The 25,077-nt window shown below is 42.5% G+C and overlaps 1 protein-coding gene across 1 annotated transcript; it reads left to right on the forward strand.

Annotated features, from left to right (window-relative positions):
• Positions 1–244: 244 nt before the first annotated feature.
• On the forward strand, positions 245–25,077 carry LOC139291489 (polycomb group RING finger protein 3). The gene is made up of 9 exons (XM_070913523.1): positions 245–314; positions 4,360–4,477; positions 8,886–8,982; positions 12,731–12,786; positions 12,982–13,089; positions 17,777–17,865; positions 21,962–22,099; positions 24,593–24,673; positions 24,945–25,077. The coding sequence occupies exons 1-9, from the start codon at positions 300–302 to the stop codon at positions 24,990–24,992; spliced, it is 750 nt and encodes a 249-aa protein (XP_070769624.1). The 5' UTR covers positions 245–299; the 3' UTR covers positions 24,993–25,077.

A 25,077-nucleotide genomic window follows, 5' to 3' on the forward strand; every position in this document is an offset into this window, starting at 1 on the left:
CAGCTGCTCGAGACTTCATATGTTTCCAAAAATGTTGAACTATTGCTTTAAAGCTGGACTGGTTATCAGTATTATTCTTTAGTCTCCAAGAATACTATTTTTGAGTTTTGCAAAGCCCCAGTTTTCTGACTGTAACAACATGAATGGGATTTCAGAGTGAATCTTCCGAACAGCTTTGTCACCTGGTGCTTTCTGTGTTACAGGCTCCAATGAGAGGCTCTCCATGATGAGGAGTTAACACTGTCGGCCGCACAACCGCAGGAAGAGACGTGGGCCGCTGCACCATCCACAGTCGACGCATGGCGGTATTAGGGGTAAGAACCACACGTTGCTGTTTGTCTCTTTTACCAGAACTGAAAAATCCTGAGAACTCCTGTGGTGTTTGAAATGAAGGAGTGTTTCCAACAGTTTTAGACATTTAATGGACATGTGTCAATACTCAGTAAAGAAGGATCCCAAATGTTAACCCGACATGTAACTTTTTTCTACTGATTTATACAATAGTATAGTAAATAGTAAAACATACTGTCGACAAAAAAAAGCAAAATCTTCGCTATTAGGAAGCTACAACTTGGGAATATTTGGCATTTCTGCTTGACGAATGACTTGATTATCAAAGTAGTTTATTATTTTTCTGTTGATCAACTAATCGATTCATTGACTAACCCCATCAGCTCCATCTCTGACATCTTCATCTCATGCAGTCTTTTTAAAAAGTCATAAGCTGACATAACTTCATCATCAATCTAAAGGTTTTTTTTCAGTTCTTAAAAAAGCCGACAGCTGGACATTGGAGCCTCTTGTCCGCCTGCAAAGACGATAATAATAATAACATCTCTGTCTGTCTGGTGTCTGTCTTTTCTTCACATCAATCTCAGCGTCCAGACGCTTTCACTGTTTGAGCAGTCAGAGAGGATTTCAGAGCAGGTTGGAGCCTCTAAATGATGGATGTCAGCTGTCTCAGTGTCTCAGCAGGCGCAGCCAGCCATTATCTGAGTGGTAGCTGCGTGTAATTTCACATCTGATGATTTGACTGCAACTGTCTGCTGTTGGTTAGTCGGCCTGTCACACTCTCAGGCTGTAAGCTGGTCAGGCAGTTACAGTGTTTTTACTCCACGAGGCACCTGGAACAAAAACAGAGTAGCAGTTGTACATTCATTTTATGTTATTGTTAAAGCAAGCTGGTTGGTGAGCTGCTGCAGTCGGCGAGCTGGCAAGTATGCTAACAAAGCCAAAACCTTTTTAACTGAACCTTAAATGAAAGGGTACGTTTGTGTCAGAGGTAACAAAGCTGCTCTGAAATCCTGGGACAACAAACTGTTGGTAGTAGAGCTGATTTGACGGATGGAGGAGACCGAAGCTGTCAGGTTCAGAAAATACATCAAACACAGTTGATGTATGGTCTGACACAAAGATATCTTTTAATGTAGAAACGACTCGGGGAGAGTCCAGCGGAAAGCTCCGGGAGTCGGACGGCCGAGCCGTCTCCTCAGGGTGTCTCTCTGTACTCGAGCTGATACCAGAGGGCAGTCGAGTTACATCAAAAGAAAACTTCTTTTTAACAACTTCTTTAACGCAGCTCAGACATTCTCTTTGAGTTTCTTGTTATTTTAAAAGTTATCTTTGATAGTGATGAACAGTTATTCTCTGTGGGATCCACCTCATAAAACAGTCAGTTAGCTTGTACACAGGAATTATCACGTTTATGTGCATGACATTTTAGGGCATATCTACCCTCATATTCAGCTATTTCATTCAGTGACATCATGACCTCTGTGACCTCATATCACCCAGATTATATAGGTGTATCTAGCTTGTAACTAAAATAATTAAAAATGATTTTTTTCTACCCTTTACTTGTGGTTTTAGTGCAGTTCTATTCACTTAAAAAGTTTAGAATTTTGATTGAAGTAATGTCTATATTTTTCAATTAATCAATTTTTTAACGTAATCGCTAATAGTTTAGCTGACAGCTAAGTGGTGGAGAAGTGTGCGTATTGTTACACTGTCTCTAGGAGAAGCGCCACGTCTTTAACCACAAGCCACAATATCATGTAAACAGTATGCAAAGAGCCGGGAGGCAACACCCAGGGCAAAAATAACTTTTGCTCTTGAAGCTGTGAGCACACGGTAACGATCGAATGGGAAATAGCAAGTCACTCAAACTGCAACTGTAAAATCTGGGAATAATTTCAATAACTCCACCTGCTCCCAGTTGAAATGCTCTTTTGTCTGTTATTAAATCTTGGTTTTTAGTGCCATCTGTGTCATCATTCATCTTGTTAATTTTCAGTCATTGCAGTGTCTTTGTTGTTGAATATCTGGGTGCGTATATTGGTCTAATTGAAGGTATTTAGTATATAAAAGCGTGTGCATTTAACTATGAACTGTGTTGAGTTTGAAAACATCACAGAGAACTGGAGGTCACTGTTTGGCTGCCACTTCTGGGCTCTATAATAAATCAGGGAATATATCAGTAAAACAAAATCACATTGATAGTAATTGAAATAAGGACACACATAACATATATCTGGCTTTGCCGGCCATTGACAAATCTCTCTGCACTGACGAGCATCAGCTGACTATCCCTGTTTCATCAGCTCTGTGGGAAGAGACAGAGGACTCCCGGTGACTTGTTGATGATTAGTGAAACCACAGTTAGTCATCCAGTTACTCAACACACTTAACTTCTGTGCAGCAAATCACTGCTTTCAACATCGCTCTCATGTTCATCTTTCAAAGCATGAATCACCAGCTGCTCCCTGACGCCGCCTGTTAGCCGGCTTATCAGATTGTGATCGTGCAGGTGCGTGTTGAACTGAAGACTCGGTGTAGCACAGCTGATCGTGGTCTTCACTGTGGTTTAAAATTAGTATTAAGCTGAGCATTTTCTGTCAGCAAGACGTGCGAGTGAAGCGCTGTCGTGAACCCATACCTGACAGTGTTTCTCCCATTACTGTAAGAGCGCAGCAGCGTTAGAATAGCAACATCAAACAGGCTGCTGGCGCTGCAATAGACTGTTAAAAGTTTTCTTCAAAAAGACTCACAGCCAGAAGATGAAAACACAGGCGATACAGTAACTGTGGTTGGCAGGAATGATAGCTAACCAGCTCCCTGGGTGCAATAAGACGAGGCATAGAAAGGAATGAAGCCCAGCCAGCTGACATGAAATGCTGCAGTGATATCCAGCGTAGTGCTCCTTGTTGTGATCATGGGTTTATTACCGGTGCCTGCAGTGGCTTTTATTAAATGATTTTAGTGGTGGAGCACCTCGTGAAACTGGCTTATCTTTTCAGCGGCATTTAGAGGAATTTGTATTAGTACTGCAGTGTGTTTGATTAACCTCCATATAACTGAAAATGTATTATATTTGTATGAACACGGATTCCCTGTTTTGTTTATAACTACCACAGTGATCGTCACAAAAGGATGGAACTTGCTTACCAAGCACTGACTTACTCACTCGCCCCCTCACTGACCCATGCACACAATAGCAGCAGCTATAAAAAGACAAATCTGGAGTTGTAGCGTAGTAAAGATGTCACCCTGGCAGACGCTGTTACTTTTCTCACCTGTAGATAGCGCACACTGGCATGTTTACATCTGCGAGTGTTAAATTGCCCCTGCTGTTACTCTACAGGTGAGACTGAAACTACAGTTTTGAGACTGCAGGTGCTCTGATGGTCTGTAGTTGGATGTTGGCTCTGCCATCAATAAGACGAGAGAGACTTTGATGTCATCTGTATGCATTACAGTACACAGAAGAACGACATTGTGTTCCTCCTGGTCCCCGGTGCACAAGACTGCACAAAACATGACACACACCTGTAGTGCAATACACAGGACCACGATCAGGACTGTGTTATAAAAGTCAGCTGTTGCTGCTCTGGTACCTTTTTCCAGACAGCAGCAGGGTGAAGAGTCCGTGGGAGGGTTCGGAGGGGTCAGAGGGGTGGGAGGGATCCTTCCTCAAGTCATGTGTCCACCTGCATGTTGTGATCTGCTCTCTTTGCCACTCTGTTTTCAGAAACGCTTAAAACTTAAAACGTTAAAGCATCTGTGATGTTGTGCAACTTACACTTGAACCTAAAACCTTTTGGTGAACAGTTGCATGTAGGTGGTTAAATGTTCATCTGTGTCAGACAGAAAATTACTCACAGGAGATATTAAAATATTTGTTTTAATGTGTCGCAAGAAAGTCGTTTGGAACAGCACAAAAGAGATATCTTGAAGTTTTAGACCTAAAATCATGAAAATGTTCTTCAGCGGCTGCAGTGTTGTTTTGCCGGATGTGGTGTGAGATTAATAATTTTTCCTGTAAAACTGAATCCTTAATTTTGTTCTGTTCTTCTTCTGCAGAACCCCGACATGCTGACGAGGAAGATAAAGCTGTGTCACATCAACGCCCACATCACATGTCGTCTGTGTGAGGGCTACCTGATCGACGCCACCACCGTCACAGAGTGCTTACACACCTGTAGGTCCCTCCTCACACGCCGACTCTCTTTCCCCCGTTTCTTTGTGATTTCAAGAACTTCTTCGTCTCTTGGTTTCATTCCTGTTTTTCTTTCTTGTCGTCGGCTCTCGTCTTGTTTTTGTCTCATCAGTTTCTGTTCTTTTCTCTTGTTTATTTGACACACTGTCTCCGAGGGGTTTTTCTTGGCTCAAAAGGTGTTGCCTTCAGGATGTATCCCTGATGGGAAGAATCCTGGAGGCAGAGTGATACCTCTGTGATCCATGCAGCTCTGTTCCTGGTTGTATTTTGACTTACAACACTGCCTGCAGTCTGACACACCAGCAGCTATGAAGTGCCTGATCTGTCTGTCGTCTGGCTTGGCTGTATGTGCACTGCAGGCACCTCAGCTGCGGTCTTCGTTTTCTCAACCCACTTTGTGATGTTTCTCTTCATTTTCATTTCTGTATAGCACATCATCACCCATAAAACAAACCACTCTCACGGTTTATATGAATGTCATTTTAACAAATTGTAAGTCGGCGCCTTTTAAACCTGCAGTGAACACACACACACACTCACAGCCTCACAGGAAATGAGATTCTTGTCACCGTCAGGTAATCTGCACATTTATTAGCCCTCATTAGAAGGTGAGAAGATGTCATCTCTCATTCACACACTGGTACATCATTAGCGGGGTAATAAAGTAGGATAACACGGTTTGTATCTTCAGTTACAGTCATTAGACTGTGTGGTCAAAGCCTCGCTATCATCCTACATAAAACTTCTCGACCCTAAAAGCTTCTTCTATGAAGTATATTTTAGAGTTCTCTTAAAAATACACTACATGGATTTAATGAAAATGACATTTATAAAATGTTTTTGTCATGAAAAAAACCCTCTTTCTCAGTCAACCTTAATCCTTCTTGTTTGTTGATATTCAGTGTAATTAAAAAAAGTTTTCTGCATGTTTATATATGAGCATAGTCTCAACTAAGTTAACTTGAATAATTAGCTGTGAGACAAAAACAGATGAGAGAACAGCAGCCTATCTTGAACATTAAATGTCTGAAATTGGAAGTATGAAAGACTGATTTTAATTGGGTTTAATTTGATTCCCTGACGACGTGTTCGTCATGAAGCAGCTCGTTGTGTTTGGATTCCTGAATCTCTGAAAGCCAAAGCAATATTTCTTCCAGATAGAAAGCCTGTGCTTACACCACCTGCTGGTTACTTGTAATTTCAGTGAGTACAGATACTTGAGAGTTATAAATCTGCTGATACACACTCAGCGGCCACTTTATTAAGTACACGTATACAATGTAATGCAATCCAATACAACTGTGACTGTGATGATAATGTTGAGTTTTGGTGACACTGCCGTAGAGGTTTGAATTTGATTATATGTTTTAGCATTAAAGTCATTGTTAGTGATGGTGTTGAACTGGACTGCATCATATTTCTATGATTCTGACCCCCTCATGTATGTAAACAGACAGACAGCCCTCAATATAATGTAGTCCAGTACAACACCACCTCCAACTGTGACCTCAATAATCTCACCAAAATCTGAACATTTACTTCAACATTTACTGAACTTTACTTCTTAGAGCTGTCGCACCGAGTATGTAACAAACAAACTGTTGTGTTCTCTGTGTTGAACAATCTCTACTCTTATAGGCTGTGAAGTTAATAACACATCGCTAATGAATATATTTGAGTTAATCGTGTTTATGAAAATGTTGTGAAGAGCAAACAAATGCAGAAATCATTCTTCAAAGGTAGAAATGAAACGCTCGCTGCGCCTCAGTTACTGCAGTTCAAAAATAAAAATGGCAAAGCCTCATAAAGACCACACGGGCCTATTTTCTCTGTTTTTCTAAATGAAACATTGAATTAACATTATTGGGATTATGAACATAATTAACAATTAAAGGTGCTTTAAGGGGTTTGGAAAGTTGAATCAGCTGCCAATTTGATCAGTGAGCAAGTAGTTGAGGCCTTTTCAAATGTCGCTCTGTTGATTTTTAAATATGACTAAAGTAAGTCAACTTAAGTTACAAAGCGCTTTAGAAAAGGGAGAAAAGAAGATGAGGAAATAAACGAGACAGCGTATAAACACACAAAATGTAAAGGTTCAACGTCAAGAAAAGGCCAAAGGAAACAAATCATATTTTAAAAAGGAGCAGATGTGATTAAAGCATGGATGACTTGTATGGTTGAAGGAAGGGCCTGATTTTCACTTTGTTTCTTAGCTGAAAGACACAAGACTGAACCAGAGATTGGGATCCAACATCAGAAAGTTTTTGTTTTCCAATGGATTTACATTTACACTACTAAGTTTTAGTAACAGCACAGAACAGTATCTGGGCTTTTTTTTTTAACGGCTAAGTTACAGAAAGTGGAAAAATCAAATGCAGCTGTAGACCATCTGAGGGCTTTTTGGCTTTCTCTGCTCTTGCGAAACAAGTTTTAGGGCAGCGCTTCCTCTTAGATTCCACAACCATCATGCCAGACACTTCCTGTACAACTAGAGAGGCCTCATATTTTACTTAAACCATCACATGCCGGGGCAGGTTGTGCCGGACATTGTGGAGCTTCACCATGCCTCTGCATATGAAGCATTCTGCATTATGCTTGTGTTTTACTGCCTGCTAGAGTGAAACAGAAGTAGTATGACCTTGAATCAGCCGTTTTCTAAGGCCCGGGGGTCACTCAGCCTGATTACCTCATCTGAAACCTTAAGTGCCCTTTAATGCTAACAGCATAGTTATACTGACATCAAGACAAACGCTGGTGGTTTGACGAGTACCAAGTTGATATTTTGAGGTTCTTGATTTAAAATCATAATTGTCTGGTAATAATGAAAGGGGTGTGTAGATTTGAGCTTCAAGGCAGTCTCCCCCTTGCTGCGCTTGAAGCTGTTTAATCGAATTCGACACATTTATTCCTGGTACAGCGCATTTAGGTCGGTGAGAATAATCGAATCAAACTGGAGTGTGGACCAGTCAGTCGCCCTCTGGTTCGCCTGAAACAGATTGAAGTGAAGCCTTTTTGTTTGTTTAAAGTGAGGAAACCTTTGCAAGCCAATCCTGATTCTGAGAACCTTAAGGTGGCAACTTTACTGCATCTTTTTTAGATACTCAAAACCAAACGACTGACTTCTCCTCTAAACAAGATACTGAAGTAAATAACAGGAGCGTGCAGCGTTATGAAAGAGCAATTTGTAATAGACATGTAAAAATAAACCCAGACAGTGTAATACCTCGTCTGTCCACCGGAGGGAGCTCTTCTACCACAAATGGGAGCTGTTCTGCTCACCGTAAACGTCACACTCCAGACGAGATGCTTTGGTTCTCCCTCTCACTTTGAAGCGGGGGCTCCCTCGTTGGAGAGTTGAGACAAAGAGATTCACATCACGTCGCGCCACCGTTGCAGATGTTCTGATGGACCGCAATAAAAAAACTGTCAGGTGGAGATGGATTTGCTGGAGGCCTGTGTGCAGCGAATCACAGCGCTGGTTCTTAAAATGTGTCCGGTGTTATCATGCACATGAAGGTTTCCATATGTGAAAGGTCAAGTGATTTATGTTGAAACATCATTTTTAATATTGTATTATTCATCAAAAGTCAGACTGTTGTAACAGCTGTGAAAGCGGTGCGGTGGGTAGTCGAGAGTACCTTTTCGTTGTATCAGTGTGTACATCGCGTTTCTGCAGAATTAACATGGCCGCCCTCTAATTACTTTGTTTCTGTCACTGTGTAGTTGATTCATTAGTTTGTTGATTGACTTGGTGTGGACTACTGGTCTGACAAAGCGGTCAGTTTGAACGTCACCTTGGGCTCCTGGGAAATTGTGATAGGCATTTTAAACTATTGCATTTTATAGACTAAATAATGGATCTGATTAATATATTAGAATTGACATATGAATCAATAAGTAAAACAATAGCTTCTGTGTGCAGTAGGCAAATAAAAGCCATACTATTACACTAATTGTGAAACAACGAACACTGCATCTGATTCAAGAGATTATAAACGGAGACTAAATAACAGGATTTCAAATCTATTGGATAATGGATCCACGTGCCCCCCCCCCCCCCCCCATGCACTGTAACAACATCTAAAACAAGATGTAAAAAAAACCCAGTTACATCTTCAAGTTACAAAGATAGAAGTACAAAAAGTCTTGCATCCATCAAATGTAATAAAAGACCAGTGTGAATACAGTATTCCTCCTCTCCTGATTGTCCAGTGACGTTTCCTCCACCTGTTCTGTTCTGCATCGATGATATATGTGTGTGGTCGCCTTGTGTCTGAGCCCAGGGTGCTCTGGTCCTGTTTCCCCCCTTGGAGGCTTAATTTATAAATCTGGAGCTTGGAGAGTAACCACATCTCCCCTGTGTGTGTGTTGTGTGTGTGTCTCTCTCCAGTCTGTAGAAGCTGCCTAGTGAAGTATCTGGAGGAAAACAACACGTGCCCCACGTGTAGGATTGTTATTCATCAGAGCCATCCACTGCAGTACATCGGGTGAGTGAGGGAGCTGCCTCAGACCCCCCCATCACACACACACACACACACACTCGCACACTTGCTGTTTTTCAGCTTACTCTCTTTCTCTATCTACAGTACGCTCCTCCCCCTCTCCAGGTTTCTTTCCTCATTCCTCACTCACAGACATATAGTGCGCGCACACACACACACACACACACACACACACACACACACACACACACACACACACACACACACACACACACACACACACACACACACTCTGACCCTTTGACAGTGCTCCATCAGTGTGCAGGGAGCTGCTCGCTGGGAGCATCAGCAGTGCACTGCCAGTAAAGAATGAACTACCAAGGAGCAAAGTGCTGCTGGACCTTTATTTCTACCAGAACGTCTGCAGAGGGGTGGTCTGTACGTCTGCAGAGGGGTGGTCTGTACGTCTATGAACATGCAGAGGGATGGTCTGTACGTCTGCAGAGGGGTGGTCTGTACATCTATGAACATGCAGAGGGGTGGTCTGTACGTCTATGAACATGCAGAGGGATGGTCTGTACGTCTGCAGAGTGGTGGTCTGTACGTCTATGAACATGCAGAGGGGTGGTCTGTACGTCTGCAGAGGGGTGGTCTGTACATCTATGAACATGCAGAGGGGTGGTCTGTACGTCTGCAGAGTGGTGGTCTGTACGTCTATGAACATGCAGAGGGGTGGTCTGTACGTCTGCAGAGGGTGGTCTGTACGTCTATGAACATGCAGAGGGATGGTCTGTACGTCTGCAGAGGGTGGTCTGTACGTTTATGAACATGCAGAGGGGTGGTCTGTACGTCTGCAGAGGGTGGTCTGTACGTCTGTACGTCTGCAGACGGTGGTCTGTACGTCTATGAACATGCTTTAATGAATAAATAAATTCCACACATGATAGCATTTATAACCTAAACTAATTAACAATTCCCAGATGAGTTGAGAAGACATAGTTATATAATGTGCAATAAATAATAGGCAGTTATTCATCAAATACATAAATACAATACATGGATTGTCTCATGGACGGCTAAGAGTATGCAGATTTTCATATTTTATGTAACATGAATTAATGTGATTTTTGCTGATTTAATGTCTCTGTAATCAGAGGCAGGAATGAAAACTAAACTGCTCTCAGTCCTGCGTGATCACACATCATGGCAGTAAAAGAGTAACTCTGACTTAAATAATGGTTGTTATTGTTGATTAGTAAACTAATAAACAATAATATCCTCATATCAGTCAGTGGTATCGTTGTCTCGTGAAAGGCCTCTCATACTCAAGATGGACAGTTTACAAAAAGGATCAAAATCGACGCAGCAGAGCCAGAGATGTAGTCCACACGTTCCTCTTCGTTGCCAAAACCTGGCGCCTACATTACCCACAATGCATCTTGACTGCTGACAATTTGGTTTGGAGATTTAAGCGTGTTGTCAGATCAGGAGGAGCAGGACGAGGTACAGCCCCGCTCTATTGTAAATGGAAACGCTTTTTCCATCTGAAGTCACGCCTGCTGATATGACATCGCTCTGCTAGCTGCTACGACCCACAACAGCCAGGCTTGGTGTTGCATGACGGGTGGAGAGAGTTAGTTGCCCCAAATCACATTTGACTGAATGAACGTAACATTGCACCTTGACTTCAACCTGTCCCGCAATCATCAAAGAATTTGAACAATGAAAACGATTTTCTCGACAGGTTAAAATGAAGACGTAGCTTTCTGCTTCTTATTGTTTTGGGAAGTTCCCTCTGCCAGACTAAATCCTCCTCGCTGAGGGATTTTGTTGTTCCTGCCCCCTCTGAGCGCTCATGCATTAATGTCTGATTAATGCGACACACAAACTTAATGCGTACCAGCCATTTAGTCATTATCGTCTAAACTGCGCTGTCTGCAGACTCATTGTTTTGCAGGAAATGCTCCATTTCAAACACATTAGCTCTTCGCACAGCTGTTTTTTGCCTCATTGTTTGCAGGAAATTGGAGTTGATGGGAAACATCACAAGTGATTTGAAGGCAAAACGCCCAGCAGATGACAGATAAGCCCCGTCTGCTCATCAACAAGATTGATCAAAGTTGATGTTTGAGATTGAACTCAAAATCACACTCGGATGTCTCCTCACAGAGAATTAGCTCAGCAGAACTAATCCTGCCTCTTGTACTGTCAAGTGTGGCTTTCCTTGATGGTTTTAATCCATCCCCCCCCACATACTTGAAGTGAGTCTGATTGAGACAAGAAAACCATCACGACATCACACTTAGCGTTACTCTAAAGGCCTGCAAAGAACAGCCTGGCCTTCTTTAGATCTGGGAAGTTTATTTTGTTTGTTTGTTCTTCTCACGAGTGTGCAGGCTGCGTTTGATTGACATCTTCCTCGCTCTCCTGATAGCTTTGTTGCTACGATGGCGTGTGACATCTTCATTCTTATTGGTGCGTGGAGTTCGATTAGAGGCGCGGTGGTTACAGTTAGTACGGAAGATGGATAGATTGTGGGATTGCTTCATAAATAAACTTGCCACGTCTTGCCTTTACGGCGCCATTTTTTGTCTCCTTTTTAAATTGCAGCATAAAAACAATGTTATTGCAAGAAACACTGACAACATACAGCATATAGGTCAGTTAAACAGCAACACAAAGGACCTAAGAGTTAAAATATACATTCAGCTGTTTTATATACATATGTGACACTTATATACCCACAGACATGTGACAAATAAAAGGAAAAACCTGACTAAATGAGTGGAGAAACACAACAGATGCAGATGCCTCCGTACAGGCATGAGGGCTAACGAAGTGGTTTGAATATAAATTGATGGGATGTTTGAGAATATGCTATGGCCTCTGTAGTAACTGGATCGACACAGAGGTTTCTCTTAATGTCAACATATTATCTTACCAGCTCCGTCCAGCAGGGGTCAGTGTTTTGCTGCTTTTTGGAGCGACTCTCAGCATCGGGCAGCTCGTTTTGGCCCAGATACAACAACTCCCTCAGTGGACAGCAGGAAAGACAAACGTGCCACAGTTTTCGGAGGTTTTCCCTCCAACACATTTGCAACAAACTCAACATGTCATGTCTGTTTGCCGGCTGTCACGGCTGGTTGTCAACATGCACCATCATGGCGATGGCAGACCTGAGCCCACACTGTGCACCTGTGTCACCTGCACTGCCTAACAGTGAAAGGGTATTTAACACTCTGACTGACAGAGCATATGCTGCACGTCGGCCCCTGAGAGCTGGTGTCATTTGAATGTTTCAGTCAATCTTAACATGTTTGTCTTTGAAGTGTCAGTTTGATATTTTCTGTTTTTTATCAAGCAGGGATTTCTCAGTTAGCTGTGCCCCGACTTCTTTAAACGAAGCTCTTTCTAATGCAACCCCTCATCACAGGTTACATATATCTACAGTTCATCCAGAGAGTGATTATATCACCTCAGACTGCTTCATTTGGGCACTTTTCAGAAGCCTGAATAGGTAAAGTCATTTGCAAGAAAAAAGCATAGAGAACGGTCTGAAGTAATGAACACAACATCCTGTAGCAGACATGTTTTTCCTTCTTCTATCATGTTAATTGTCTTTGCGACCCCTCAGAATAATCTCATGACTCCTTTGTGGGGCCCAGATCCCCAGGTTGGGAACCACTGACTAGATTGTACAAAACAATTTTAAATCCAAAGGAATACACTGCATCTATGCTGTTATTTTTCATCATCTAATAATGTAACCAATCAATTTTCTGTTCCTTTTTAGCCATGACAGAACAATGCAAGACATTGTCTATAAGTTGGTACCGGGACTTCAAGAGGGTAAGTGTCATATATTCTCTTTCTTTCTGATGCAACCCACAAGAGATCCAACTAACAACCTTAGAACTCTGGTCTGTCTGCATGTGTTCATAAACTGACTTGGCATCTCTGAGAAACAAATGCATTTTAATAAAATATTCTAGCTGGCGAGAAGACACTGCCCCCTCTTATGTTTTTCTTTCTCCTCGTGTGCAGCGGAGATAAAGAAGCAGAGGGAGTTCTATCAGAAGTTGGGGATGGAGGTGCCTGGAGACATTAAAGGAGAACTTTGCAACATGAAGACTCATCTAGATCAGCGCAATGGTACGATCTTCCCCACACGCCCTCCTTCAGCTGTTTTTATGAACACTCAGAGACTTCACAAAGATTTTGTCACAAAACTATCATGGATGAATTCCAAAAGGTGTTGTTTACCTGTGTTATGAATAATGTGTTGAAGGTCCTCCAAATGGTAGTAGGCATCTTGGCTGAGGTGAACAAACCAACAAAAAAATAAAATATACATAAACTTAAGTCTGTGTTTCAAGAAAATCGTTCTCATTGTGCTATATAAGGAATGAAGCCCCCATCTTGTAACGAGTAATGTTAGAAGCACAGCCACAAGTAACAGCGGAAGCCATTAAGCAGTAGAGATGAAGGCAATTTAGCCAATCAGAATGAGTCCCTGGTCCGCTTGTTGTGCTCGACGGCTTTTCCGTACCAGTTCGCTTCCAAGGGCTGGTGTAAATGTGTGCCCAGAGGCTGTCATGCTGATGGGCCTAATCGCTCGCTTAATCCCCCTCTCTGACTTTGGTAATTAATGCTCCAATGTAAGTGGAAATGCTCTCCGGCTTCCCGTGCCTCGTCACAGCACACACACACACACACACACACACACACACACACACACAGACACACACACACACACACACACACACACACCTGAACAAGTGTTAACCTGAATATGTCACATTATTATCGTCTATCTTTACCTACAGTATGATTTTAGTGTAGGTCTAACATTATACACAGTAATATGACGTGCCACCCACTCAGACATCACTGGATTTCTTTGGTAGATGAACCAAAGTGGCATTCAAATAATGACAGATAACCATGTAAGGCTCTCCATGATTACTGCTGTGATTAAATAGATGTGTGATTTGCGCAGGCAGTGCGTTGCAGCCGTCCCTGCTCTTTGTCATGCCGACTCTACAGTCCACTCTTAAGAAATGGGGGTCAGCGTTAGCACACCTTGATCCTGGCTAAACCATGTTCCAAAGTTCAGCCGAAGCTCGTGTGGTAGCATCTATTTAGCATACAGTTCCTCTTCATAATTGCAGGGATTAAGACTGTTTGATAGTGCCAGCTGACACTACACTCCTACAAAGAATATGAACACAGTGTAGTCTAAATGCCCAGCTGGTGACCCCTGGAGGCTACGTTGTCCCTTAAAATCAATCAAAACCAGGCCAGCCAGGCAGTTTCACTAACGAGGCCAAAAAGTTATTTCGTGCAGGCCGTGGTGAGAATTTGCATATCCAGCATCACCACAGGGGTTTTAAAGTAACTTCTTGCCTTAACACACAGCCAGTCTCTGGCTTGTTTACTCTTCCCCAGTCTGAGAAAATGGATGTTCTCATTAGCTCTTATTTAAGAATTGCAAACCAAAGTTAACACATGGTAAAGCAGCGATCACACTACGCTAACTACAGGCGACAGTGGGCACTCTCTTAATGTTGCCTCTGCCAGCCGAGCTGAACCGCATTACACTTAATTAAAGGCTCATTTATCCGGAATCCCTCAGAAATAGAAACTTTCTCTAGGGCCCTCTCTAACCAGCTGAGTTAAATAAATCGTCTTCTGGCGCATTGCTAGCCACACAGCACAGAGCAGCACTTCCTAATTCCTCAGAGCTGAATTCAGGACCAAAAATGTTAATGCGGGCAGTGTTGAGTCCAATAAATTTACTGGAGTTAGTCTTGATGACTTTGGTCATTCTCGTGCAGAGAAACATGGGGATGACGTGCAGCAACCTTGCCGTTCAAGGTCGCCGCCTTAATCCCCAGGCCACCCCAATTCCCCAATAAAGTAATAATTAATCTGATTACCAAAAAGCAAATGATACGCTGTCAGTCTGGGTTTTGAGGCACCTGGGTGGTCGGGGGCCGAGAGCTTGCCCTGTTGATTGACTTGAAAGATGGCTCTGGAAAATTGTAGCACTCATGGTTTTCTATGTAAAGCCTATGTAACACCGGCAGGGTCTTTACGCGCACCATACGATGCTTATCATCTCGTCAGGAATCACTACTGTCCGAGTGTTTCCCAGCCTTGACGCGCATCAACTTTTTATCACATTTGCGCCCTCTATGTGCACACCCTGGCTACTGCACCCTGGCTGCTTCTTCATCACTGTGTGACCCGTTCAATAACACTACACTTCCAACATGTAGTGAGTTAGAGTATTTAGCAATTTAATGGAGAAGGAAGGATTGTTTGGAACATACTGGACCTATGAATCAATGGACAAGAAGTGAAGGACGCTCGAGGACATTTTGATATATTTTAGCTGTGACTCTTTGTCACCATTAGAACTGCTGCAGCCTGCCTCCCCGGTTAGGCCTTTAAATTCAGGTTAAAACAACAAACCTTTGTAGAAAGCCACCTTTTAAGCTTAGTGTCAAGTGTTTGATACTCAAGTGACAGGAGTGGGGTGTTCCTAAGGGGTTACAAAGGGACAGAAAACACCCATCAGTCAACCAATGATAATAACAGATAACATCTCACTGTTTGAATCACACATGAATCTAAGCTCCATTCACTCGGCTTACACAATGCCTTTTCTTCCGAGCATTACTTCACACCAAAACAAAAACTTGGTTCCCACCAGCACACATCATTTCTCTAAATTGCCTGTTTTCCTGAGCACTTAACGCAAGAAAATGGAGGGACACGGTGCCACGATGAGTCTGCTGAGTGCACTTTTCTCTTCCATGACGGTATAAACTCCCACACACTAACACACACAGCTAGTTTACTTCATCTCATTCCCAGTGTAGCCTCACTTGATAATGTCATTGTACATGCCTTTGTGATTTGATTGTATGTGAGAGATCCCAAATGAGTGAGTGAGTGAGACAGAAAGAAACTCTGTAGGAGTTTTTAAAATCCTCAGACCCAAGCAATCATCCCATTACATCAAACAAAAACTCCTTCATGTCTGTTTAGAGTCACAGGAATACTCCAGGGTTGTTTGAAGGTGAGGCACAACAATAAGAGCAAGCCCGTCTTGATAAGCAATCACCGGGGTCGACTCTGGAGACAATCGCCGCGGAGACATCAGAGCGAGCTCAGACCTTTCCCCCGTAATACTCAGTGGAATTGTTGACAGTTAGCTTGAACGGAAAATGGTCACAGGGGTGAACGCAATCCCATCTGCAGCCTGAGCTGAAGTAAACTGTCCACACACGCGTTATTACATCCACTGAATCCAGGAAGAATAAACTGAATTTCTTTTGTTTTTAAAAGGTTACAGAAAAGCAATACCTATCTGTGCAGCAATTTTGTCACAGCACCGCAATTTTGACTTTGATAACTAGGTTTCGTATCTAAAAATTCAATACTACTACAGTATTGCAGCCAACAAGAAAATCCATAAAGAAATATGTAACCACTCCTGTCCTGGACAACCTTGTAGCAGCTGCTTCACAGGGGTTTTAAAAGTGGCCGAGGTGTCTGTGTTCTACTGTGTTTATGTGCACACAAGAAACCAGATTAAGGCAGGAAGTCTATATGAAGTCTCAGTGTTTGAATTAGTAGTAGTGCCTGAGAACTTTTGATTTGAGTAGTTTGGATTCAAGAATGTACCTAGAGCTTAAAGGATTTAGCAGTTAAGGGCCAGATACAGTCCAGCCCGGATGCAGACATGGTCAGGATACGATATTACACTGGGTGTCTGCAAACAGTCACTATTCACTCGTGTTTGTCGATAAAACGTATGCAGACTGACTGAGCAACCCTGCAACAGTTTGGTGGCCTGAGTTTCTATTGACGTCATTTTCTGTCTGATGCTGTTGATGTTCTGTCAGCTGATTGACGGCTCTGTAGATCTGAATCCTTCTTTTCTTTTCACGGTTACAATCTGTCCGTCCACACTTACAGTATTTCTCTCTGGAGGGAATAATTAAAGGTACTTTCAGATTGCTGAACGCATTTAGTGAATTAACATTTATAATATGTATATAAACTTGTTTTCTTAAGTCATGTCCCCCGTCAGGCAAATTCATCTTTCCTTAAGCTTTTCTGTGTCATTCAGGCTGCCTCCAGCTCCAAACCAGAAGCTCTGTGTGGTGTATTATTAAACAGCACCTTACCTTTCATGCACCACTTCGAACACATTACCCTCTGTAGCGCGGAGTGTGGGAATTTTAACGTATGTTCACCAGAGATTGCTGCTTTCTCTTATGTCTTCCCGATGACAAAACCCGACAAACTCCATTTAAAGGTAGAGCTGAAGCCAGCCCCCCTGCCGGCTAATCAGTATGGAGAATCTTTCTCTGGTTAGAAGTTCCCCTGTGTTAGAGACGTGCCCAGACAGCGGAGGCAACATATAAAGGATGCTTTGACGCTCCTGGACATTGTAATTGTCTTTATAAATGGACCCTTGCAGGAGGTGCTTTTACGCTCCAACAGGCACATGCTGTTTAAATTCTGCAGACAGACAAATATGCCCGTTTCCCCGGCGTCCGACAAGTCTTGTTTTCAGCAGGGCCACCATGGACGTCAACTACGCTCAGGCCTCTTGACTTGAGTTAATGAGCATGATGAGAGAAACACGCTGCTCGATTAATGGATTAGAAACATGCAGATGCAGTTGGAGTCAATGAAGTGTTCATGAGCTATACATTAAAAACATTTGCTTTTACCGTGTACATGTGTATGTTTACATCTGTCACCCTACTCTGGAGGACGATTATTCATTTTCTCTTCCTCCCTTTTGTTTCCTGCGCAGGCGACGCGAAATCAGAGGACACGGCCAATAAGGAGGCAGGAGAGGAGAAGCCAGAAGAGGACAACGACTATCATCGTAGCGACGAGCAGGTAAGCTCATTTACTGATGAACAGCAATTTGTGTTTCTCATTTCCTCTCTCCAGGGCATCTTAAAGCGACAGCCTCTCTCTTACTTAGTTAAAGGCTTGGTTCACCTAAATTCGAAAGAAAAATCACTTCCCCCTGTTGAACGTGAAGATAGTTTTTGATTTCTTTGCCCAGATTTTGAGATGTCCATTTTCAATGCTGTGAGCACCACACACATAATCCCATCCTTAATTTTAATGGTATGGAGGCAGAAAGATCAGCATCAGATAGGGATCAATTTGGATGAATAAAATAAAAACTCTGCATGGATAAATACCACTAGAAGTAAGTGAGAATGTTTTTAATGTACATTCCCTTCAACATTAACCCATTTTTATAATATACAAATACGTTTGGGAGGCAGGACACATTGGGGTCGTCTTTTTTAGATTAGAAGAAGCAAATTGGATAAAATAATTGTGGCTTACAAAGCAGTCTGTCAGGAACAAAAGCACGAAGGGAAGAAATACTGTTGGTGATAATTGTGGGTACAATTGCCTTAAAAGCCTGCACATCAATTATTGCCTTTATAAAAGTGTCCCCCATGTGATTTACCATGCTGTTTTACAATTACTGGATTCTTTTGTCTTTGGTGTTTTGGCTGTTTGATTTAGATCCACTTAATGACAGATACCACAGCGCCAAGCCACTACCATCCACTGAACACATTTAAAATGGAAATGGGCTTCCCTTGATTTCATTTGTATTCTGGCACATTCTCGAGCCCTGCAAAATGATATTAATAATGCAGAGAGAGCAGAGTTATTGTTGTGCTGGACAGACGCTCTCAGGAACACAAAGCGTCTTCCCTGCAGTGTTGCACGTGCTAAAGGAAAATTTCAGTCTTTGTTTTTAAGGAGACAAAAACCAACAGGCAGATTTTAAAAACAAGCTGGGCTTCTCAAAATCAACCAGCTCCTTTACTGCTATGTGCGGTAGGCAGGCTGCTTCGATGAAGGTGAAGATCTTGCCCTTTGGATATTCAGCAGAAGAGAAGAATGTGTTCAGAATCGCTAATACGGCAGTCTGTGTGAGCTGAATGCAGTCATGTCAAATGTCACTGAGAGGAGGAGGAGGGGGAGGAAATGAGCCAAGGAATACAAGATAAAGTTGAGAGATTTGTAGGATCGAAAGAGAGAAAAAGACCTGCTGATGAAAACAGGTTACGATGCAGGGTGACGAGGTGGCATCAAAAAAAAAGAAAGATAAAAGAATGTAATTATTAATGAATTATGTGGGGGGGGGGGCATCATGCGAGTTAGGACTGTGAACATTGAGGAGGTGAGTCTCGTCAGAACAGACAAAGGAAATGGCTGAAATGAGAGGACGATGAAGAGGAAGGACTGTGATGGAATAAGATGCGAAAATATCCCTCTTAAAAGTAGGGATCTTTGAGATGGAAAGGGAGGCGACACCCACCAAAAACCCATCGTTTTCTTATTCCTCACCCCAGAATAAAAATATAGAGCTGAAATGAGCATAATATGGGTCCTTTTTAAAGTCCTTTTATTTTCCTGCATGTAGCAACCCGCCCAGAATGTAGAGAGCTTATGTCATAATGAAAGATGAACTGTATTAGAAAAGCAGAAAGTGGTGAAGAGAGAAGATTAGAAAATGCAAAACAAGAGGGTACATCTCAAGGGGTTTGTAGTCATACGTGATCAGTTTTAACAAACACAAAGAAAAGAAAGAAGTCCAGAGGAGTGATGGCAGCAGCTACAATCAAGAACAATGAAGATGACGGAACTTGTCCCAGAAAGCCGCCTGTCCCCCCCCCCCCTCATCACGATGTCACTGAAGATGTAGAAGCCACTCAGATGCAAGAACCGGCAGGCGAACCGGCACGCATGGCCGACTTCCAGAACACTTCCCCTGCTGTCTTCTGGACGACCTTTCAGACTGTAACCTTGGGGCGAGAGGCAGTGCCAGAGAAAGCTAATGAAAGCAGTGACACACCAAATAAAGGATTACAATAGAGCCACAATTAATCAGAGAAGCCTACATTATCAGCAAAGCATGAAGTAGTGGGGTTTCAGAGGTTAATATTCTCATACAAGGTCTGAGGGCGGGGTAAGATCTCCGTGGGGTGAGAAAAGATTGTGTTAGCTTAATAAACTACAGCTATTTTGGGCTTAAAGAGACTACTTTGGAGAAATTGGAGAACGCAGCTTTGCTCTAAATTATTAATCGAGCCTTGAATCCTCAAAGCCCGATTTATCAGCGGTCCAAACTCAATACTCACACAGAGAGAGACTCGAGCTTTTCTTTCTTTTCTTTTTCAGAAAAACAATACCAGTAGACATACTGCCTCAGACCTCTGCAAGCATTCAGGACTCGGTAATGAGCCCGTAAAATAATGTTGAGCTTTTTCAGCGTGACACCAAAAAGGCACATATGATGTTTTCTTGACATGCCTCACTATTGCATCAGTCACATCTGTGAGTATGTACAGCTGTAGCAGGACACTTTGGCTCTATAAGGACGTCACTAATGTGCTGTAATGTAATGAAGCCACCGAGGCTTTTATTTCACATTATGAGCCTCCCACATTGCCAGCTCCACTGGAAAGCCGTTATATTTCCGTGTTGCTCTTTGCTTATAGGAGGACCCGGGCTGAACTGAAGCACTGCCAGAGTTTATTTGAGAGCATAAAGATGATTTCCAAGTTTAAGCAGAAACCAGGGGGATGTTGGGTTTTTCCTGTCTCAGAAGAGTGAGATAAAAAGAGACGGACAGAGGGAGTGTGACAGGAGGATGTCCACAAATGAAGAAATACAAGGCTCCTGTCCTCCTTTTCTGTCTTTTGATGTGTGGGGGCAGGAGCTCAGTGGCAGTAATGCATTCTGACTCCTGCAACCATCAACTGCCAAAACCACCTACCGTTTCACCTCAGGGGACAAACGCAGGCCAGTGGCAGCGACACTCCGTCGCATGAAAGAAGCCAATAAGCAAAACACACACAGAATACTGGTTCAGTGGAACGTGCAGTAGCACCAGGCTGTATTAACCAACTATCATACTGTCATTTTATAATCCTTAAGTCTGTTTTCATGAGAGATTAGGGGAAACAAACTAGCAGCGTTTGAGGTACTTAGAATACGGTACATACTTAGCATCTCTCATGTTCAGCTGCAAGCTCAGAAACTGGTTTCAGAAACGGCAGCACTGCTCCCGCTCCTGGAAAACAAACAAGAAAACGTCTGCAGCCAATCTAGCAGTCACGTGAAGCTGCGATTTTCATTACACAGCAAAACATTGTTGAATAGGTGAAAAATGTAGTCGACTGCTAATCATAGATCCTCAGATACTACTGGGGCATGTAAAGCTTAGCTTGAAGGTTAGTGCCAGAGGAAAGGCCATTTTGTTTAGCACAGCTCTACATTGTCAGAGCAAAGTGTTCGCTCGCAGTATTAGCTGCAGCTAGTTAGGTTGCTACTCCACCAACTAAATACATAGCACACTGAAGAACACAGCACTCCACCATCTACTTGAGCAAATATCACAACTGACTGACACACCATATCGTTTTGCACTGTTTATTTTTATCAGAAAAGAAGTTTATGAAACAGCTATTGCTAAACAAACATGTTGGTCTAAATGGCGTTCACCTCTAAGGGCTAACGTAGGTCACACGGACACATTTTTAATTGGTTGACGATGCAAAAACATGTCCGAGTTCACTGAAGTTGAACTCGACTTGAAAGCTTTGGGCACGTTTGCTTCGACTTTGTTGAGTTAACCCTGCGGTCATGACAATTCAGGGATGGATAAATTAAAGCTAAAGCTGTATTTGGGCCTTTGCTTTGAGCTGAATGCTAACATTAGCATGCTAATAATGTAACTGTTTGTTAGCATCATGACCACTGATGTCAAATCTTTTCATTATTTTGAATTTCATAACCATTCCTGGAGGCGTGCTCATTGCGATGCATATATACTTTGGGGAAATCTTGAATTACTATTAGCAAACGGTGTAGTCCTAACCTGCAATAGGTGTTGATAGCCTTGTAAAAACTACCGTAAAAAACCTATTGATGTTTTCATGTTTTTTGTTCTTAGGTCAGCATCTGCTTGGAGTGCAACAGCAGCAAGCTTCGAGGTCTGAAGCGCAAGTGGATCCGCTGTTCAGCACAAGCCACAGTCCTCCACCTCAAGAAGTTCATCGCCAAAAAGCTTAACCTGACATCATTTAATGAGGTACGGATGATAATAACGCGCTCCGAGCGCAGTGTGCTGAGAGGAAGCCACTGCTAGGTTTGCTAATTGTAGTTTTAGTGAAAGTATGAAACTTGAAGAAAAAAAGTTGAGAAAATGTTTGTTTTTGGTTTTTCCTGCTTAAGGAACTTCTGTACATCTTAATAGCCTTGAAACTAACATTTGGCGCCAGTTAATTGTTCCATTGCTGAAAGATAGATTTCACCTGCAGGTCACACAGAAGGTCAGGCTGCACAGTGCGTTTTGAAGTTTAACATCTGCTTAACGGAAGGGAAAGAAATATAAGACGTATAACAGCGTGTAAATATAAGAGAATTGCCTCAGCTCATGAATTATTCCTAATCACAGGATCTTGAGTGGGTGGTTGGACAGGATGAGAGTGACCTGGGTGAAACAGTGGTTTTCATTTCATGGTGGTTCAGTCCAAAATCACCTTTTGTGACAAAATGAGTCGACTATGGATTCCTGCTCTCGGTCATCTTGATTCCTGTGCTTAACTGATAATATAAAAACAATCATCCGTGCTAAAGCCTGATAAAAAAGTTTTTCCAAAATGGATTTGTAGCGATTTGGAACAAATCTTTTTAATTCTTGGCTTTTGTTTTCATTTGTTTGGAGCACCAGCTGGGCGGTATGGGCCATGTGTATCGGAAAGTTTAGGTACTCACAAGAAATTACATAAAGGTCAGTTTATTGTACTTTCCTGCACTGACTCATACAAGGCATTTTGTGTTTGTTATATTTAGCAGGAAACAAGCCCTTATGATATCTACATGTGGTAATTTTTCTATTTATTGCCTTTACCGCCCCGTTCAGAGCAGCAGGGGGAATCGTGGGCGATAATTTGACAGATGGATTTTTAGAATGCCGTGAATAATCATCACAGACGCCTTCGTGTCGTCTATTTTTTAATTTTCTGTCTCTTTTTTTACTGGCTGTCACGGAGATGAGTGGGTAGGCTCCATCATATCGTCGGCCTCCATAGCACAACTTTGTCGAGGCGGCCGCTCTCCCCACCACCCATTGTTGTCCTTTTCTATTGACTATCAAAAGCTGTCGTTGGAACCAATTCTGTTTTCAGCAGCGAGCCAAGCGCAGAGCTTTACAACACTTTGCTTTGTCGGAGAACAGTGCGCTATTTACTCATTCCTTGTGTTTGTAAACCCTCCGTTTGTGGTCCTGTCACCCGTCTAAATGTCTCTGCAGGAACTGAATGCATGAATAAATGCAAAGAAACATCCAAAGTGACCAACCTCTTTAAAAGCGTTTTCATAGTTTGAAGAGTCCCGAGGAGGTAAAACTCTCTATTATGTCACAAGAAAGAAGCAAAGACTTGAGAACAAGTCAGAAAACTGAACATACTTTTGTGTTTTCTTTCTTTTCTTGTTAATCATCTCGAGATCCTGAACTCAGTTTTAGAACTACCGTCTGAGAGAATCTCTGTCTTTAATATAATGTGTGATCAATCTCTTTGTCTACAGGGCTGCAACTATTCATTATTTACAATAGTTGATTAATCGTTTGGGACTACAAATGTCAGAAAATAGTGGAAATGCCTCTTTGCAATTTCTCACAGCCCAAGTTGACGTATTCAAATAGCTCGTTTTGATCTCTACTTTGTTATCACAGAAGACAAAGAAAACCAGCAAATATTCACATTTTTGAGCAGCTGAAACAAGTATGAAGCGTCGTTGCTCCTCTTCTGCAGGTTTATTTTGGTACGGGTTATAATCGTCTTCTCAAAGCTGTGATATACAGCTTTCTGGTTTGTACAAGGAAATCAGAGTATCGGGGATGTTCTTTTTTTGTAGTGTTTTTTTCTCAAATTTCTTTTACTTTGACACAAAAGCCATCATTGACTTTCGAGATTAAATCACAGCTCTCCAGCCATCTGGATTATTTTTGGTCTTCCTAATCACAGACCTGCAGAGTTTTCCACCGCTCTGTCAGTGCTGATAACGGCTGGCTGGTGTTTGTCCAACAGCGCGTCCTTCCAGTCAGAGCCAGCAGGTGGCGCTGTGGCAGTGTTCGTTTCCAGCCTTCTCCCCCCTCTCTCTCTCACAGTATTGACTGGCAGATGCAGATGCGAGGCACCGCTCGGCAGAATATCAATGTTGACTTCACAGGAGGAGCGTTGGATCTGGCGAGCCAGCCTCATGTTCAGTATTGTACTGTTCTCCCAAAAAGCCCCGCCGCTGCTCAGGAGCCACTCCATGTCAAAATAAGCTTTCCCCGACTGAAAAATGAGGGCAGAGGGCTGCGTATAGGTGGTGGAAGTTTTATCTCTGCATCACACGGCTCAGACGCAGCCTGAAATCCAACAAGCGGGGGCCTCCAGCCAGCGTTCATCACAGTTTACTCATGTTATCAACCTCTCCGCAGGGAAATGGAGATGTATTTCTGGCATGTTGGAAAGTTCAATCACTCAAAACTCAAAATTGTTGGTTAATTTGCGCTGTTATTGTCTTTTCACAGCTGGACATTTTATGCAACGAAGAAATCTTGGGAAAGGACCACACTTTGAAATTTGTTGTTGTGACAAGATGGAGATTTAAGGTAACTTGTGCTTCTAAAAGTTAACTATTGTGGCATAATGTGGTGACAGTTTTGTATTGTCTGTAAAGAACTGTGAAATGTAAATTATATGGCTGTATAAAGGTATCTCAGCACTCTGAGCCTGACCTGAAATCAGTTTGAGTCAGTTTTGAACTTCCATTTCAGCTCTGCAGGCATGGCGTGCTGAGATACGGTACAGTTGATAAGCGGGTTTATTCAGTTTCACAAAAACTGCTCATACTGAGGTTATGTTTCTGTTTTTCCCCTCCAGAAATCGCCCCTCCTGCTCCATTACAGACCCAAGATGGATCTGCTGTAGCTAAAACGGACACAACGGTTGTTTTTTTTGTTTTTTTGGGGGGCCCAGTGGCCGCGGACTGTGCCGAAACCTTTTTATTTATGCA

The sequence above is a fragment of the Enoplosus armatus genome, chromosome 10 (assembly GCF_043641665.1).
Source record: "Enoplosus armatus isolate fEnoArm2 chromosome 10, fEnoArm2.hap1, whole genome shotgun sequence".
NCBI classification, from domain to species: domain Eukaryota; kingdom Metazoa; phylum Chordata; class Actinopteri; order Centrarchiformes; family Enoplosidae; genus Enoplosus; species Enoplosus armatus.

Excerpts from the sequence above, each read along its gene's own strand:
- LOC139291489 (XM_070913523.1), top strand. Across the intron at positions 12,787-12,981 it reads GGTACCGGGACTTCAAGAGG|CGGAGATAAAGAAGCAGAGG; the intron begins GTAAGTGTCATA and ends CCTCGTGTGCAG. Across the intron at positions 13,090-17,776 it reads TCATCTAGATCAGCGCAATG|GCGACGCGAAATCAGAGGAC; the intron begins GTACGATCTTCC and ends TTTCCTGCGCAG.